We start from the raw sequence: 19062 nt of genomic DNA, 5'->3' as shown, positions 1-19062 counted from the left end.
TTCTGGCAGTTTCAGGGAACCTTTCTGAGTTATACAGGACCAAGTGTCTTGGTCAGAGCTTAAGAGGAGAGATGCGCACATCTATAAAGTCCACATTTATAGGTTTCCTTCTTTTCTTACCTCTGGATCCAGTCTGTGTCTGGTTCCAACACTCTCTTTTTCTCTCTCTGCTTATAGACAGGATGAAATATGTGCCTTTTTGGGTATATCTTTTGGAAATCGTACAAATAGATCAAGAGCATGCTGCCTATATTCCTTGCTAACCCTATGGAATAAACTCTTCCAGAACATGGCCACATAGTCCGAAAAACCCTACAAAACCCCCAAATACCTCTGTTGTTCCCATTTTTGCAGGAGCGGGAAATCCCAAAGCATTTCCCTCTTCATGGCTGGCAGGCTGCACACAAAATGACTGCATCCAGAAGTAGTTCTCTAGCATTAACTCCCTGGTTCCTGCCACTTTCTGTCCCATGGCATCCATGAAACGACGGCTCAGTGGCGCAACTTAAAGCGCAGTGGTGTTTGCGCCCACTGCCAATCTCCCGCCAAGTGGCTTCGTGCCCAAAACTGTTGTGAAAGGGTTTTATAGGGCACAGTGGTACCTTTGTGGAGCCTTTGGGGGCTGGATCTCAGTCTTTCTCTCAATAATGTTGATTCGGCGCAAGCAACTTGGACTCTGGTTTCCGGGTTGCCTCCCCATCTCTACTCCCACTTTACTTCTCAGAGTACTTTTAAAACCCCACAAACATGCAGCCCAGCCCAGTGTATGGGAATCAATCTCAGGCCTTCAAAGTGGATTAAGGCACTAAACCCAAATGGGAGTTGGCGCCTAAAATTCCCACGACTTTACTTGTGTTAGAGACCATTCACAAGTTACAAGGAGCAGGAGACTTGAGTAAGAAGTGGGACTTAACTTTTATAACATGTTTGGTGAGGGAAGGACGTGTTTTACCCCTGCCTTTTTCTTTTTAATCCCACTGTTGGGCTTTGTGAAGACAAGGAATTAACCTGGAACTGAATGGGACCCCCATGTTCAGAGGCAGCATCTCCTAATATCAGATGCTAGGGACACCATTCGACGTTAGAAAGCTTTCATCAGTTCGGAAAACCAGGCTTTCAGTAGTTAAAACTCAGAAAAATAACTTTATTTAAGAAACTATAGGGTTACTCCAGTGACGTTTGTTGTCAGAACTGACCGGCCAAGATTACATTTGCCCAGTTACACATTACACAAAGTCTAGGTTAATTCTTGCTCATGCTTGCCTCCCTCCCAACCTCATCTCAACACTTCACCAAGACTTAACCATACCACTTCTACTCTATCCTATCCTATCCTATCCTATCCTATCCTATCTATCTATCCATCCATCCATCCATCCATCATCACACCTGATCTCCAGCCCTTTATGGCAGGCAAGTTGTCTATGATACTCCTGACATTGGCTGACCACCACCAAAAATAAGATACTAAACTAGAAGGACCTTTCGGTTAGTACTTAAGAGGTCGACTGACCATGAAAATAGAGGTCTGTTTCCATTCTTATTCATCAGTGAAAGTTAAGACCATCCTTATTCATCAACAGATCTCTGTTTTCATGGCAGTCTTATCTCCAAGTACTTACTTTGCGGAGCAAAAAGAAGAGCAGATTGCTGGCCTAGGTTAGTGTTTTGGCCAGATCCAAGAACACATACAGTATATCCTACTGACTTCTTGTAAACCCAGTGCAGTTATTTAATGAACAGATTGATTTGAAAGAGCTAAATACTTCCCAACAGCAACAAAAAGGTACAGTGTGTCATTTGTTCCGCAATACCATAAATACAAATTCGAGTTAAAATTAGGAAGTATGCAAACAGATAAGATAATAAAAACAGGAGCAGAGTCGGTCCAAAGAAAGAACTAGTGCTTGGGGGAAAACATAGTGTAACACAAGTGTTTTCCAAACGTTGATCCTCCAGGTGTTTTGGACATCTGCTCCCAAATGTTGTGTTGGTTTCATGTTGTGGATGTCCTTCTCGCCCAAGTCTTGAGAAATGCAGTTTGGGGTAACTTAAGTCCATCTGTCCAAACAGACTCATAACTAGCACAAGGCTTAATTTTTTAAAACAGCAAACCCCGCAAACATCTGTGTCGCTCGGGGAGGTATTTCCAAAAGAGGTTTTCATACCTGCCTTCATAACGTAGCTTTCTTTCTCTGAACAGCAGCCAAACAGTTAAAGCCGAATGCCATGCGAGGCTGATAAAAGGCCACGGTTTCTCCTCCTTCGGGAAGGAGGCTGTTCTGGAGAATGTCATCCATAAAAACTACATTTAAGTGGTCTATGATGCAGCTGGCTACTGTGGGTAGAGTTCTATGCGCTTGGATGGGGAAAGGGCTTTAAAGCCCCGATCTTACCCTAATGGTGCCCAAGTCTTATCCGTGGAGAAACTAAGTCTAGGGCTGCTCTCCATCAATCTCAAGGAAGCAAGATGGAAGCGGAGGAGCAGGAGCCAAGGGCCTGGATCGGATGGCAGGCTCATCTCTCCTCTCTTGGGCCATAGCTGTAGCCTTCTCCCTGCAAAAATAAAGACATAAATCCATATCTAAGGGGCACTTCCGATACATGCGCACCATCAAATGCACCTTGCAAGGTTTCGACGTTCTTGTGGTTAATAAATACAATATACTTGAACCCTACAAACGAATGTCACTTTCTAGAGTTTAAGGAGCTTATAGTTGTTAATAAATCCAACTGGTTTGGACTAAAAACTGGTGTCATGGCCCTCTCTCCTCCGCTAATTGACAGCTGTCAGTCTAAACCATTTGTCTGTATTCGCAGATGGCCACTCCAACAAAGCCAGTTAGAGGTAAGCTACCTGTCCGTCGCCTGTATTGCATCCGACATCGTTTTATTCCTTCTTGGTCTTGAATTATGTCATTTTTATCATCTTAAAGAAGGGTTTGTGTTAGTTTGTGGGGGGGGGGGGGGGTGGGTGCGAAGGAGAGTTGGTTGTATTGTGTGGCATGGGATTCCTCCCAGTGCTTTTTTATTGGCTTTTGGACTTCAACTCCCAGAAGCCTCTGCCATGTAGGCCAATAGGCTGGGCTTCTGGGAGCTGAAATCCAAAAGCCCTTTAAAAGGCATGGTTTGGAAGTCACTGCAGTACAAAGGTTTTTTTTGAGGGGGGGTCTTTACCATGTTTTGGGGTATCAGCCACAGGGTCCCTGGACTCTGCTTTCGAGGGGTTTTGGTCTTCAGCTTCTGAGAGTTGAAGGACAAAAGCCCTTCAGGAGCACAGACAGGGTTTGGGATGTGTGTCTCCCCCCAAATAAACCCAGGCTCTTTTAAAGGGTTTTGGACTTCAGTTCCCAGAAGGCTCAGCCATAGGGCCATATGGCTGAGGCTTCTGGGAGCTGAAGTCCAAAACCAGAATATGCAGTTTATAGAATATGTGAATATGTGATTGATTGAATATGCGGTTGATAGAATATGTGACTACATGATTGATAGATTATGTAAATATGCAATTGATAGAATATGCAGTTGATAGAATATATGAATATGTGGTTGATTGATTGAATATGCAGTTGATTGAATATATGATTGATTGAATATGCGACTGATTGCATATGTGATTGATTGATAGAAATCAATCAATCGAAAATGCTATGTTCTATTTTCTTTTTAAAAAACATTGTTAGAAAAACCGGGAGTATCCTTCATAACTTTAACTTGAACTATAAAGTGCCCAGAGAACTCTTTTGTTGTTAGGAGGTATGTCTATATAATTCTGTGACATACTTCCTAGGAACAAAACAGTTTTCTGGGCGGCGTACAGTTCAAGTGAAAATCATGAAATATGCAAACAGATAATAATAAGATGGAAAAACAGGAGCAGAGTCAGTCCAAAGGGAAAAACCATAGTGTAACACAAGCGGTTCCCAAACTTTGGTCCTCTAGACGTTTTGGACATCAACTCCCAGAAGGCCCAGCCAGCTAAGCCAACAGTCAGGAATTCTGGGAGCTGAAGTCCAAAACATCTGGAGGACCAATCTTTGGGAAACACTGGTGTAAAGTACATTAAAAGCATACAGGTTTTCTGTGCAAAGAGCAAAATGCCTGGAAGAGTCTTTCTCTTCCCAAGATACCCTGTGACTTAACCTGTCCAAACAGACCCACAACGGGCACAATAACTATAGGCATGGCTACTCCAGTGTTTTAAAGTGGCAAACCCTGCAGTCATCTGTGTCGCTCGGGGAGGTATTTCCAAAAGAGGTTTTAATACCTGCCTTCATAATGCAGACGTCTTTCCCCAAACAGCAGCCAAACAGTTAAAGCCGAACCCCATGCGAGGCTGATAAAAGGCCACGGTTTCTCCTCCTTCGGGAAGGAGGCTGTTCTGGAAAATGTCATCCATAAAAACTACATTTCAATGGTCTATGATGCAGCTGGCTACTGTGGGTAGAGTTATTTGCGCTTGGATGGGAAAGGGCCTTTAAAGCTCTGATCTTACCCTAATGGTGCCAAAGTCTTATCCGTGGAGAGAAGAAGGGGCTTCTGTGTCCCATCGTCCCCCTCCATCAATCTCAAGGGTGGGATCAAGGCTTCGGCGGCGGAAACAGAGGAGCAGGAGCCAGGGGCCTGGGTTGGATTGCAGGCTCACCTCTCCTCTTTGGCCCTGCAAAATATAAAGATATAAAACTGTATCTAAGGGGCATTTCTCATACATGCACAAAACAGATTATACAGTGAATGAGAGTAGCTTTCCCCAATGGAGGGCCACAACTGGGGATGAAGGGCACTTTGGAAGAGTGATGTCCAAAGTCAGGTCTTCCAGGCCTTTTGGACTTCAGCTCCCAGAATCCCAGACCATTGAGGCTCCTGGGAGCTGAAGCCCAAAGCACCTGGAGGACTGGCATTTGGACATCGCTGGGGAAAGGAAGAAAAGGAAATTAATAGACAAGAAGGTAATATACTACCCTAATACATAAAGTAATATTAGAAGAAGCGTTGCATAGAAAAGAGACAAGAGGAAGAAAAGAAAAAAAAAGAAGATGAACAAGAAGAGAAAAAGACACATCCATGAACTGGAACGAAAGAAGAAAGAAAAGAGCAAAGGGATTACGGAGGAAGAAGACATTTAAGATAGGATAAGACATTGCATTAGATAGGTTTAATGGCATTTTGATGTAAGATATTTGTACATATAAAGATACATTAAGAAGAATGTAGAAAATGAAATAATAATAATAATAATAATAATAATAATAATAATAATAATAATAATAATATATTTTAAATAATGTGTTCACATTTGTCTTTTTAAGCTGGTGGGAGGGATCTTATCTCATACTGTTATAATTTGTTGTATTTTGTATTGCTATATTTGGATTTCATTATTGTATTCTTGTATTACATTTTACTATGACTGTAAGCCGCCTCGATCCTATGGGAAGAGGCAGGATATAAATAAAAGATGATGATGATGATGATGATGATGATGATGATGATGATGATGATTAGTAGTCCATGGTATCCAGAGAACCTTTCTCCAGCACCACATTTCCAATGGGCTGGTTTTCTTTCTATCTGCTTTTCCTCTATCTGTCCAGCTTTCACAACCATACAGAGACAACCACACAGGCTTCCTTACTCTCTCCAGCAAAGGAAAAGGCACTCGTCATGCCACATTTTACACAAGTTTTTATTTTGTGCCCAAAGTGCCATTTACGTCCTGTGATCCCCTTGGTCCAGGCACTGGAGAGAGTAAGGCAGATAAAAGAAATTGGAGCTTGGGAAAAGGTTGGACTATGGCTCCTATAAACTCCCTTCTAGCTATAGGACCTATAGACAAAACTGAATCTCAGTTGGCAAGACAGCTTTACCCTCCTGTTGTTTTACTGCAACAATGCCATAAAGCAAATGAACAGTGCTTCAAACACAACCGTCACTTCACTATTTCAAAGGTACGGGGCATTTGCTGTAGGCGCGGGTCTCTATCATTAACATGGTTTGCACACAGAGGCACATTTCTTCCATGTACTCGAAGCTAAACTCCACCAGAGGGTCTTAAATGGGTTTCTTGGCTCCTGTGGGTTACTGCTGTTGGGAAAAAGATGGACTCTATTGCTAATCCTTTGCCGTCTTCCTTCCAGATCATCCTGAATTCGATGCACAAATACCAACCGAGGCTCCATATCGTGAAAGCGGACGAAAACAACGCGTTTGGCTCCAAGAACACAGCTTTCTGCACACATGTCTTTCCCGAAACCTCCTTCATATCAGTGACATCCTACCAGAATCACAAAGTATGTGGCCCTGTGCCTTTACCGGAAACCATTTTGTTCTATGTATTCGATGAGATGTGGAAGTCCTAAAGCAACATCTTTGGTCCTCAAAGTGTGCCCTTTAAGAGATGTTTGGACTTCAGCTCCCAGAAGCCTCAGCCACGTTGGCCAATAGTCTGGGATTCTGGGAGCTGAAGTCCAAAATCCCTTTAAAGAGCATACTTTGGGGACCACTGCCCTAGGAGATCCCATACTCTACGGATCGCTTCCAAATGGGCAAAATGTAGTTACAAAAGCCTGGCCTAAATGTTGTGATGTATCACAGGGCAAATTACAAATCGAAACTTACTCACACGCATGCTTAGTTTTTCCCCTCCAATGCAAAAATGCAGCTCAGGAGAGGAAGGAGAAGGTCCTGGGTTGTCTTTTGCTTTTTAGGGTTTCATTTCAAATAAAGATACCTTGGCAGTTGCAGCGAGCCCAGCAGCAGCGAATGAATCAAAGGCCCTCAAACTCTCGGATGTCATTCAGAACAGCTAGCAAACCTAATAATGACTGGTAAAGCCCAGCCATAAATCTACAGTGAAAAGTAATTACAGTATATGTATTTAGGGAGACGTACGAGGAATGTTACTATAAAAGCAGAGTTAAGAGCCTGCCATGCGGTCAGAATATGAAGGGGAAAAGAGGATGGGGTTTGCCTTTCTTTTTTGGAGTGTGGTGGATTTACATACATTTCAGTCTGACTGGGTGCATGCAGCAAATCTGGGGTCTGGAAGGAGATCGGCATTAAAGACTTCTGCACGTTCTCGATCTTTACTAAGGGCCCAGGAGATGAGACATCCCTAATGTGCAACGCAGGTAGAAGGGGAAAACTAAAGGTTTACCAGATGTATTTTGGTGATTGTTTTACTTTGGAAGCTACCATCCAGCAAAATGGATGGTAGCTTCCAAAATAAGAGATGTATGGACTCCAGCTCCCCGAAGCCTCAGCCATGTTGGCCGATCGTCCAGGATTGTGGGAGCTGAAGTCCAAAATCCCTTAAAGAGCACAGTTTGGGCACTGCCGAAGTGTTCGCTCTTACCCCTGCTTCGTCGCTATTAGAGCAATGGAGGATTTGATTCAGCATAGCAGCTTATCCCCTAACACTGTCACAGCACAGCACTGTATCACTACTTAAGGCTAAGATTATAGTATTATAAGAGGGGTGTCTCCTCAGGAGTACTCACCCCCTACTCCTAAGGCCCTCCAGACCTTGCTGTTGGTCAGTCAGTCTCTCTGGACTTTGCTGTCCTAGAATCATAGAGTTGGAAGAGACCGCACGGTGCCACATCAGGTCGGTCCATCTAGTCCCAACATAATGCCACTTCTAGCCACAGAAACAACGCCCTGAACCCAAGCTGCCTGAGAATTTCCCAGCCACCGCTGGCAGTGAAAAATAAGGCGTATGAGAGAGTATGCTCATGTGGGGGGTGAATAGTGGGAGACACCACCCCACAAGGGACCTGCAAGGCTATGCGGTGGTTTTAAGGGACCCCAAGAAGACATTTCCTAGAGCTTTCACCTTCATGATGGCCCCTAAGGCCCCTAGTTCCCCTTGTCTTTCTTGCGCACCAACACTGACTGAACTGGACGGCCCTTGTGGTCTCTTCCAACTCTATGCTCCTATCACTGCCATAGACTTAAAACAGCACATTAGTTTATGAAAGTCATGTTGCAAAGCTGGACACTGACCCCCTACTTCTCCAACTGTTCATTTTGGGATTGAACAAAAAATATCAATTTCACAGTTAGCGCGTACCACAAAAGTCCTATTTTGTGAAAACCCGTGCCGGCGCATAGATGAAGAGAAAAGGAAGTTAAGAAAAGAAAGAGCATGGTAGGGAAAGCACCAGGGAACACTCCTCCTCAAGGAGCCTTTAACTTGCTTTCACCCATGGCAAGGTTGTCAGTTGTAAAGTGAAGCTATCCAGAAGCAGCTTTGCCTTGAGTGGCTTTATGGAGAGAGAGATCACCTTAAGGTCCCACTTAAAATGTCAGTATTATGGAGAGGGTCATATTTCTACACAAATGACCCAGAGATGTACGGGTTTCGCAGCTTCAAAGCCCCTGCCTTCACAACTCCATTCACAAACAGGGGCTGGGGAGGTCTAGTTCCTAACTAACTACCGTTTGGGCCTTACCTGGGAAGGAAAATGGAGAAAGGACTTGGAAGGACTCGACGGGTAGACTATAAAATAATATATCAGGATAAAGATCCTTGTAAGGCAAGTTCCAGCAGTCGGCAAAAGGATAGAACAAAATGGCGCAGCACACACAAACTTGGCACATAGAGAAGTAACAGCAGGTCAAACGGGAGCATTTTAAAAAGCCACAGCAAATGAAAATAAAAATGCACTACCAGAAATGTTTCAAACTCTTAAAAGAAGTCTTCAGGATATTGTGAAAGCACAACAAGGTTGGGGCAATGCATATCCTTAAGGAGGATATTCTTGGAAGCAGGGGGCCAACCTTACAAAAGGCCATGTTACTGGTGCCCTTAGTGCGGTGCCATTGCATTGTGGCACACTTAATATAGTGCCGCTGCACTGTGGCGGCCTGAGTGCAGTGCCACTGTGTCGTGGTGTCCCTAGTGTTGTGCCGCAATGTGCCACAAAGCCGTAGCACTGCACTAAGGACACCTCAGTGCAATGGCTCTGCACTAAGGAAACCTCAACACAATGCCACAACATAGTAAAACCATCCAGAATACCCAATTTCAAATGGAAATGTCCACCCCAATTTGGAATGGGTGAGCTCTATCCTGTATGAGAGGGGAAACATTTTAATGTTTTCATTACTTCACCTTCAGGGAGAATAGTAAATATATTTGCCACCCTTCTCCAGGGAGGAGAATAATGTTGGCAGCCATTTGCATCCCTAGGCATCTGCTTAGACATCCCTAGGCCTGTGACTCTACAAGAAAGGAGTAAGCCCGGAATATGTAAGAAAGACAACTATAGTACTCTTGCAGGAATGACTGTAAAACGCATTGGAGTCTGCCATATCTGCCTACGCTCATAAACTTGAAGGCTCATCTGCTTTCCCCCCATTTCTCTTGAAAGATAACGCAGCTGAAGATAGAGAACAACCCGTTTGCCAAGGGCTTCAGAGGAAGTGACGACAGCGACCTTCGCGTGGCAAGGCTACAGAGGTGAGGCGGAAAGAAAAACGGGCACGCAACTATAAAGGGGTTAAAATAAGCCGACAAACACAGCCAAGCAAAGGAAATCAGTTGTGCAGATTGTAATGCATGTTTTCACTGTTGGTCCTTTGGGCACAATCCAGCAAAAGTGTGCCACGGTTTGTCTGACCTAATGCAGCGTTTCCCAAACTCTAGCGGTTTGGACTTTAACTCCCACAATCCCTGCCCACTGGTCAAGAGGGATGAGGTTTTTGGGAACTGAAGTCCAAAAACACCTAGAATATCAGTGTTTGGGAAAGACTGATCCAGTGGGAATCGGTCAAGTTTGGGTAAATCCTTCAAAAACGAACTGAAGTTAAATTATTCCCCCTTCAGCACCCAAATTCAGTCACTTGGGCAGGAGCATTTAATATGTTCCTTCTATGTAGATATATTCTCAGAGTGGAAAATATTAATCCAACTAACTTCCTCAAAACAAATTGGGATTCAAAGGCCCTATACAGACAGGCCAAAATAAAGCTGCTTTGAGTCACTTTGGAGGTCTGGTGTTTCAATGATGCATGCGTCCTAAGAGTCTGGAAGCTGCACCAAAGCTGCACTCCAATCCTTAGGACTGGAGCGTGGCTTTGGTGTGGCTTCTGGATTCTTAGGATGCATGTATCATTGAAACAGCATACCTCCAAAGTGACTTGAAGCAGCTTTATGTTGGCTGTCTGTATCAGGCCAAAGTTGGACTTTTAAGAGTGAAGCCCTAGGCCTGAGCACCCGCCACCCATTTTGGTTTTTCACACCGAACACCCATGGCCAGTTTTGGTTCATTCAACCCTGGAGATAAAGCAATTTGGGGAACTTGGTATCAAAAATGAACACAAGTCCATTTACTCCCTGTCCCTATGCCAGCTTCCTGCAGTCAAAAATGGGTATAATCACAGACACGTTGCCCCTGGTTTCTGCTTTTGTCTGCCCTCGGCTAGCCTTGATCTCCCATGACTGGCGGAGGCTTTGCCTTGCAGAGTGTGGTGTTTGGGTGGGAGCCCATGTGCGCTTGGCAGAAGCAGGCCATAAATAAAAGAAATGCATATCACAGATGGGGAACAGAGGCTGTGTCAGAGCGTTTCACCCAAGGCCACCCACAGCTCTATGAGTTGAGCTGTGATCTTATGCCCAGATCTCCCAGGCTGAGAAGGAACCATAGCATAGAGTCTTTACATGAAAAGGTCCTGGGTTTGACCCACAACAACCACAGTTTTCTAAGGAGCCGGAGGTGGATGCTGGTGGGCACAGAGAAGCCATGACTTGAATTACACGAATAAGAAGGGTTGATTCCAAAGACCTAGCCATGTTTGGAAAGGGGTCTTGTAGCACCTTCTGAGACTAAGTGTGCAAAAGACATTGTAGCATGAGCTCTCTTAGACTGGGCATCACTTAACTCCATGCATCTGAGGAAGTAGACCAAGTCCACAGACGGTCATGCTATAACTGCATTCACCCAGTTAGTCAAAGATGCTACAAGACTCCTTTGCATATGACTGAGAGCCGCCATCTAGCAGTAAAGTAGGAATCTTTGGCCCTTCAAATGTTTTGTATTCCTTCCCACTGGCCATGCTGGAAAAAGGGATTCACAAACATCTAGAAGGCTTCACATCTGCAACACAGAGAGTTCCAACTATTTAGGACAAGGAGGTCTCAGATTTCCATTCCTGAAGGCCTTCCTGCCACAACAGTTTGCCTATAGCTAAAGTCCTGTCCGTTGCCGGAGAAGCTGGAACTTGTGGTATGGCGCACAGATTATGCGCACAACTCCAGACCCTTGGGTTTCAGCTCTGCAGCACTTGAGCAAAGATTATGCCCTCCTAAGTTACACAACAAAGGCTCCTCCACAGCTTCACACTGCAAGAGGATGCAGAGGGTCAGGAGCAGCTCCAAAAGGATGGCACTGTTGGGTATTTGCTATGGCTCCAAGGCCAGAGTGTTTAGCATTTGCTTTGCTATAATTCCCACAAAGTACCAAAGAAGAGCTGATGGGACCAAGGAGACTCTTTAGTCTGCCATGACCTGCCTCTTACAGCTTAAGAGTAGGTGGGTACTATCCCCAAACACTGGAGCCCACACTGGATAAGCTCTCTGCCAGGGGACTCAACTTACCATATCAGAACTTCTCACTGAGCTTTAAGAAACACAGGTAAGGCCCAGGATTTGGGAAATTTAGTTTTTGGGATCACGGTACCCAGAATCTCCCACCTAGCATATAAGCGTAGTGGCTGGCAGACTCTGGGAACCTGTCACCCCAAAAAGCAACTTTTCTGATCTCTGGGGAGAAAGGCCTCGCAGCAATGAGATGCCCCCCAAGTGTGTACTAATCGGCTCCTCTCTCACTTCGCCCGCAGCAAAGAGTACCCCGTGATCTCCAAAAGCATCATGAGGCAGCGGCTGGTTTCCAGCCATGGGCAGCTCTCTGGGAAATCTGACGTCGGCTCGCTCCACGGGAGCCACCAGGGCCTCCAGCACTACCAGTACGAGAACGGCGCTCACATGCAGTTTGCTGCCTCTGACGGCCAGGACCTGCCTCTCAACACCTTCGCGGCGCAAAGGGAATCGGGGCTCTTCTATCACTGCCTGAAGCGGCGAGGTAATGGGCATCTGTCGGCAAGACGGGGGTCACTTGTGGACGGAAGGTCTCACAAGGCCATCGGGAAATTCTCTTCTGGAAAAGGACATTTCTGTCAGAGACAAAAACATGTGGCTCTGCAAGATGTTGCTGAATTCCAACTCCCATCATATCTCCCTTTTAGTTATGCCAGTTAGAGGTGATGGGAGTTATAGTCCAGCCATACCTGAGGGGGCATATGTCCCTCCCTCCTGTCGGACATAAACGTACCATATATACTTGACTATAAGTCAACTTCATGTATAAGTCGAGGGCAGGTTTGGGGCCAAATTTATGGATTTTGATATCACCCATGGATAAGTCTAGGGCAAATATTAGGATGAAGCAAAGGAAAGCATTGCCAATGAACTTACAAAATTCCAGCAGACATAACTTTGTCTTGACCCTAAAGCCTGGATGGATGAGAGAGTAGAAGGGAGTCAATACTGCCAGGGCAGATTACACTCTTTATTAAAATAAGAGTTAAAGTACAGTACTTGATCCATGGATAAGTCAACTCAGTTTTTTTGGTTCAGTTTTTTAACTAACATTTCTAGACTTACACACGGGTGTATATCTGGGTTTTTGGTTCAATTTTTGACTAACGTTTTTAGACTTACCCATGGGTATATATCAGAGTATTTGTTCACCTTGTTGACTAACATTTTTAAATTTATATATGGGTATCTATCAGGTTTTTTAGTTCAGTGTCTTGACTAACATTTCTAGACTTATACATGAGTATATACAGTCATTATCAACTTTTTCAGCCACAGCCATCTCTGCTATGAAGCAAGCGAAGCGATAGCTGAGATCTACTGAATAAAAAATGAGATGTATATTTCACCGCATAAATTAAAAACTATATTTTTAATTGTCCCTGATTGAAAGGGAGATCTAGACTGGATTTAGCTTGACCCTGTCCTTGACTAATCCTAAGGCTGACACCTGAAACGCCCCTCCTCAGCAGCAACTGAACTCCAGGGGGGTTTACCACCATATAAACACTGTGAAAACTGTGGTTAGAAACACTTGACCTTAGTGCAAAGCAAAACATTAAGCAATGCTGGTGGCAAGCAGGAAAAAAAGCAAAGCTATTTGTCAATCCCTCCATTCTGCACTTTGGAAGACATTCATTAATACAAGTTGAGTTTTGGATTTTGGAATATTTGCATATACATAAGGAGATACCTTGGCGCCAAGTCTAATTGTGACATTCAATTATGGTAACATAACCTGAAGGTAATGGTATACATAATTGTAAATAATTTTGTGCATCACCCAAAGTTTACGCACAGTGAACCATTAGACCACAAAGGTGTCCACAAAGATGTGGGCACTTTTGGATTTTGGGCTGGTTTTGTCCTCAGGATGCAAATACTCCAAATGGGAAAGGCGATCTCGCCGGGGAGCAAAGACCCCTTTCCATTTGCCGGAGCCAGTTGGTACAGTATCTTTATTTTGTAAGATATCCTGCAGCTTGTTTGACACAAAGTCCTGGCGAATCTAGAAGGTTTTCTCTTCTTTGAGGAAGGAGGGAGAGGAAACCGTGTGTATGATAAAGTCATTTTTCAGGCTCCTTGAGCTTGTCAAAAGCAACGCTACAAAAGCCTCGGGGCCTGCCTCTTATCGAGATGAATGAAAAGCCGTGGCGAGATGTAAAGGAGGCAGTAGCCCAAAGTCATTTCAACTATCAACTGATAAAAGAAGGCTCCTCAAATGAAGATTGATTGGAATAGTAGGGGGCTGGCAAATCATTGCCTTTTTGCTAAGAAGGCATGTCTTTCAGGAAATATATATATATGGTAAAACTGGATTAATAGAAAACCAAAACCAGGGTCAACTTATCCACAGTTATGATCTAAAGCAACTTCAGAGTTTCCTAACAGAATTTTGGCAGTTCTGTTTCTTTTGTTCCACCACTGGACCTAAAAGTATACCCTAACCCTATAGACAAGAATGTCCAAATCCTAAAATCTCCCATGAAATGGACCCACGAAATCTCATCCTGAACAGGCTCAGATTCTCGGAACACATGTTGTTTGGACACTTAATGCGGAAGACGAACTCGGCCTTAAACGCAATGTCCTGAGAATCTGAGGCTGTTCAGGATGAAATTACGGGGGTACATTTCGTGGGGGGGGGGGGTTTAATATTAGGAAATTCTTATAAGGTCCGACGGTGGAACAAAGTGACCAGACTTACCAAAGTTCTTCTAAGCCTGTAGCTCTCCGAAAGTCTTTGGAAAGACTTCCCAGTTGAACTGGGACACTACAATTCAGTTCTAGTCCTAACTCACAGTCCTAATTCTCATCCTAAATAATTTTTACCCAGGTCAGAAAATGCTTCACAACTCGCAACAGTTCTGGTGGATGGTGTTAGGAGAGAGGAGCTATGAAATGCCATGACTTGTACTGGAATCCTTATTACCCATGCTGATTTCTCCTTTCTTTCCCATTCCGTAGAAGGCGCCCGTCACTTGGACCTACCCTGCAAGCGCTCTTATCTGGACGCCTCCTCCTCCGTCGGGGAGGAGCACTATTTCCGGTCGCCGCCTCCCTACGACCAACAAATGCTGAGCCCCTCCTACTGCGGTGATGTGACGCCCCGGGAAGCGTGCATGTACTCTAGCGCAGGCGCCGAAATCACCGGCGTCTCTTCGGTAGAGGACTTGCCTCCTCCTCCCCCTCCTCCTCTGAGTTGCAATATGTGGACTTCGGTGGCACCTTACACCAGCTACAGCGTCCAGACAATGGAGACTGTCCCGTACCAGCCCTTTCCGGCTCACTTCACCGCCACCACGATGATGCCGCGCCTTCCCACCATCGCCAACCAAAGCTCCCAGCCGCCAAGTAGTAGCCCCTTCACAGTCTACAACCAGCTCTCGCAGTCTCAGGCCCGGGAGAGAGTCCCGCCGTCGTCCTTCCCGAGGGAAAGGGTGCACCCCTCCGTTTGCGAGCGGAAGCCCCCCTCGCCCCACTTGAGCACAGCCAACGAGTTTCTCTACTCGCAGACCTTCTCGCTGTCCAGGGAATCCTCTTTGCAGTACCATTCGGGAATGGGGACTGTGGACAACTGGACCGATGGATGACTCTGCCGGCATAGCAAGCGCCCAAGTCAATGCGGCGGGACTCACTGCTCCAGGACAGCGCTAACTCTGTGTTAATACCTGTGGGTAACTTGCACTTCTGTGACACCTACAGGAAACCTGCATTTCTGGGTGTGTGTGTCTGTGTGTGTTTGTATCCAAAGGGCTTGTTTGTCGTTCGACACACTGACCCGCTCGGTTGGGGAGGGCAGTGGGAGACCCCAGCGGTGTACAAAGCAACTCTTGGCTCCGTGGCCTGGATCCATCAGTCAGTCTTGGCCTCCAAAGGAAATGCCACCTCAATGAACTTAGGAAATACCTAACAACCACAACATCAACAAATCCAGAGACTTCCACACAGACCATTCACAGACAGGTCTGAGTTTCTTAGCACCTTTGTAGACTTTCTACTAAACAGGAGAGAGAGAGAAAGATAAGGAAGGGACAGTGAAATGTATGGCTGCTCAGGTAGACAAACAGCGAGTAGTGGGCCAAACTGGTTCGTTTCCAGTGTGTTTCTTGGGGGGCACCCCTTAATTCGTCTCCCAAAAGGAGCTGGGATGGCACTACATACTATGCCTTGCGTTGATAACACCGTCTCAGCACCTTCAGGGAGAAAAACAACCTTTCCTTCCTTCCAGACACTGTGGGAGATAAGTCACACCTTCCATTGCTATTAATGCAAAATTACCCTTAATATTCATAAGTTACTAATATTAATAAATTTATTAATCGTCAAACAGTGAAGATATTGATGAGCGCGGTACGGAGAGACGGAGCTGAATTACTGTAAGCCACATGAACCAAATGTTAAGAACAAAAAGCAGGGACCCCCAATTCTTAAAAAAACGCATAGGGGAGCACTGCAAAATGGCCTAAGCGCAACTGCAGTCACCGAGAATATAGGACATTCACATGCAGAAAAAACACAGAAAATTGTGTTTTCTGCCCAAAATAACCACAGGGAAATTTTGCGCAGAATAAACTCCCAACTGCGAAGATCTTTGTTAGTCCAAGATTCTTCTAGTCAGGGTTTCTAAACATATGAAGACTATGTTTTGGAACATAGACTGTGATATAGGATCCCAACCGTTACCATTACTCTTCCTATTATTACTATAACTTCAACCTTTCATTCATGGGACTTGAGTATCCATGGGGGAATCTTGCAACCAAACCCCATCGGATACTAAGGGGATTGACCAAATCACAGCAAACTGAAACCTACGCTTTAGAAGGCCACAAAACTGCGGTTCCCCAAACTCTGGTCTTCCAGAAGCCTCAGCCGTCTTGGCCAATGGTCGGGGATTCTGGGAGCTGAAGTCCAAAACACCTGGAAGGGCAGAGTTTGGGGAATCACTGCCTTAGGAAAACAACAAATAGGATAAAAACAGAATGGAGCTATGATAACAGACTACAACTCATGTTCTCAAAAGTGCACGCATTTCCGCAGGAGACGCTTCCCAAATTCCCTGTCATCCTGACCGGTTCCCTCCGCAAAATGGAGACGCTCCTCTGCAAGGATGGGTTTCACTGAGTGATGGGTCCAAGCCAAGCAGCAAGGGGACACAGAGGAAGGATTCCCCCCTCCAAACAACAACAACAACCGCAACCACAACGCCAAAATACCTCGAGGCCACTAAAGGGAATGTTACGTTTTGCACCCAGGACAACCATGCAGTCTTTAAAGCTAGGCTGTGTATGTGCCGTCGGTGTGGGTCTTTATAACCAGGACTGGGAAATCACTACAAGTGTTGCATGCTGAATAGTTATTTATATATATCGGTGTATATATATATATATATTATATATATATATATAAAAATTCTCCCTCTTTTTCTCTCCCTGTCTCTCACAAACGCAGGCCCACACATGTTCTGTTCAGCTTTGCTTTTTATAAAACGACGACATGAATAATAAAATAATGAATGTTGCAAGGGACTTGGTTTTTTAAAGAGACGACTATTTAAAAGAAAGTTTAATTTTTTTACAGTGTTTCGCGATGTAAAAACTTTAAGATCCGGTTCGACGAAACCTATACGCTACAGATAAATCTCTATTAGAATCCACGTTTAGGTAAAAGCCAGTGTGGCCTTTGTCTTTTGAAAAGCTTTGTTACGATCGTGTGGACATTTTATTTTACATATCAGAACATAAAGAAAACGTTTTACTATTCGACAGTCTCGGGGTGACTTTTCAATAAAAATGGGGGGGGGGAAATGTGGGCTGGAAGTCCTGGGCAACTAAGGGCAGGGCTGTGAAGATTGTGGGAGTTGTAGTCCCAAAAGTAACCCCCTCCCAGCAAAGACAATCCCCAACACTGTAAGCTAAACTTAATCCATGGGTTAAAAAGTTCGAGGACCATTGACCTAAGAGAACACCTCTCTAGGAATCTCCAGGTCCTCCAGCACAACTCTATGGCCAACGTTTGGCAGAGGTTGGTCATAGAACCACGCTGGAGAACCTACAAATGCCTAGAGATGGGTTTGCTCTAGGAACGTTTGTTCTCCAGCACATTTATAGCAAAACATTGCAGAAGTTTATCATAGAAACACATGCTGGAGACCCTACAAATGCCTAAGACTGGGTTTGTTTAGAACTGTAGGTTCTCCACACAATCTATGGTCAAAAACATTTGCAGAGGTTGATCATGGAACCAGCGGAGCGCCACAAAAGCCTAGAGAAAACGGGTTTGTTCTAAGGAATGTTAGGTTCTCAGCACAATCCTAAATCTATGGCCAATTTGCAGGGTTGATCATAGAACCATGTGGAGGACCTACAAATGCCTAGAGACGGGTTTGCCTCTAGGAAAGGTAGGTCTCCAGCAAAAAGTCTATGGCAAGTCCTGGCAGAGTTGCATGGAAGACTTAGAGATCCCTAAAGAGAACGTATGAATCAAAACCGCAATAATCAAATCCGCAACAAAGTCAAAGCCACAAATGTAGAGGACCAACTCTACTTTCTCTTCTTCTTTCTTTCTTTCTTTCTTTTCTTTCCACCAGTTTTCTTCAATGTCTGCACCATTATGTAGGGAGCTCTTTAAGTAGACTCTATCTATGCATAGTCTATGTGTCAAGGGTGAGTAAAACCTATTTTTATGGGGGGGGGGGTTAAATCCACAGGCAATCTCTTAGGTCTTGATGGAAATTTTTCTATTCAACGTTAGCCTTTTTCTCCCCAAGTTTCATTTCCTTTGTGGCATGTTCTTCCGGCATATTTTTCCTCCAATATAGATTTGTTGCGCCCAAATATGGAGATTTGCCCCTCTCTTGGAGCGGGGGCCCTCACCTCTCTTGGGTCTCTTGTGCTGGGCTGCGTTATCATCTGGTGGTCCCGGGGGGACTGAGTGTGAGGCCTCTCTCTCTCGCAGGGCTCTCTCATCGGGCACGGTTCTTCCGTCTCTCCATCTCTCTTCGTGCCTCTCCTTTCTCTCTCCTCCTCCACCTCTCTTTGTTGTGGGGCTTGGCCCTCGGCCTCACTCTACCATCTTCGTCGCATGCCTCTCTCGGCCCTGCTTCTCTCTGGCGTCGCACCAGCTACGTCTTTCTCTCCATCTCTCCTCTCGGGCACACAGAACAAATATTATAGGCAGATGCTAAGGGACCTACGATAATGAACCATGATAAGGACATATAATACGTCATGGCTAAAATATGTCGGGGAGAATAAAGAACGGCGCTCAACTAATATAATTAATGAAAAACTCCAACATAAGAAATAATACTTAATTAAATTTAAAAACATTAAGCCAATGGGTTTAAAAAAAAAAGGAATGGGAAGAGAGGGGAAAAACAGAGAAGAGAGAACGGATCATTGTTGCTGCATTGGCAACCTTGTGTTGCCGCAGCGAGAAAAGCCAAGCGATCGGGAAAG

At 44.9% G+C, this 19062-nt stretch overlaps 2 protein-coding genes across 2 annotated transcripts in view; one reads left to right on the top strand and one right to left on the bottom strand.

Moving 5' to 3' along the window:
* The window catches only part of TBX4 (T-box transcription factor 4), a 34957-nt gene extending 17988 nt beyond the window's left edge, over window positions 1-16969 (top strand). The window contains exons 5-8 of the mRNA XM_042442258.1: window positions 6138-6290; window positions 9375-9463; window positions 11842-12083; window positions 14567-16969. Coding sequence (XP_042298192.1) covers window positions 6138-6290; window positions 9375-9463; window positions 11842-12083; window positions 14567-15192 — 1110 coding nt within the window. The 3' untranslated portion in view covers window positions 15193-16969. The remainder of the gene's footprint in view (window positions 1-6137; window positions 6291-9374; window positions 9464-11841; window positions 12084-14566) is intronic.
* BRIP1 (BRCA1 interacting helicase 1) overlaps window positions 1138-19062 on the bottom strand; it is a 194990-nt gene continuing 177065 nt past the window's right edge. The window contains exons 22-23 of the mRNA XM_042442247.1: window positions 4496-4660; window positions 1138-2556 (exon numbers count right to left, since the gene is read on the bottom strand). The gene's annotated coding sequence lies outside the window, so the exon portion shown is untranslated. The remainder of the gene's footprint in view (window positions 2557-4495; window positions 4661-19062) is intronic.

The sequence above is a fragment of the Sceloporus undulatus genome, chromosome 11, assembly GCF_019175285.1.
Source record: "Sceloporus undulatus isolate JIND9_A2432 ecotype Alabama chromosome 11, SceUnd_v1.1, whole genome shotgun sequence".
NCBI classification, from domain to species: Eukaryota; Metazoa; Chordata; class Lepidosauria; order Squamata; family Phrynosomatidae; genus Sceloporus; species Sceloporus undulatus.
Note: the sequence above shows the minus strand (reverse complement) of the source record. Positions and strands in the feature narration are given on the sequence as shown.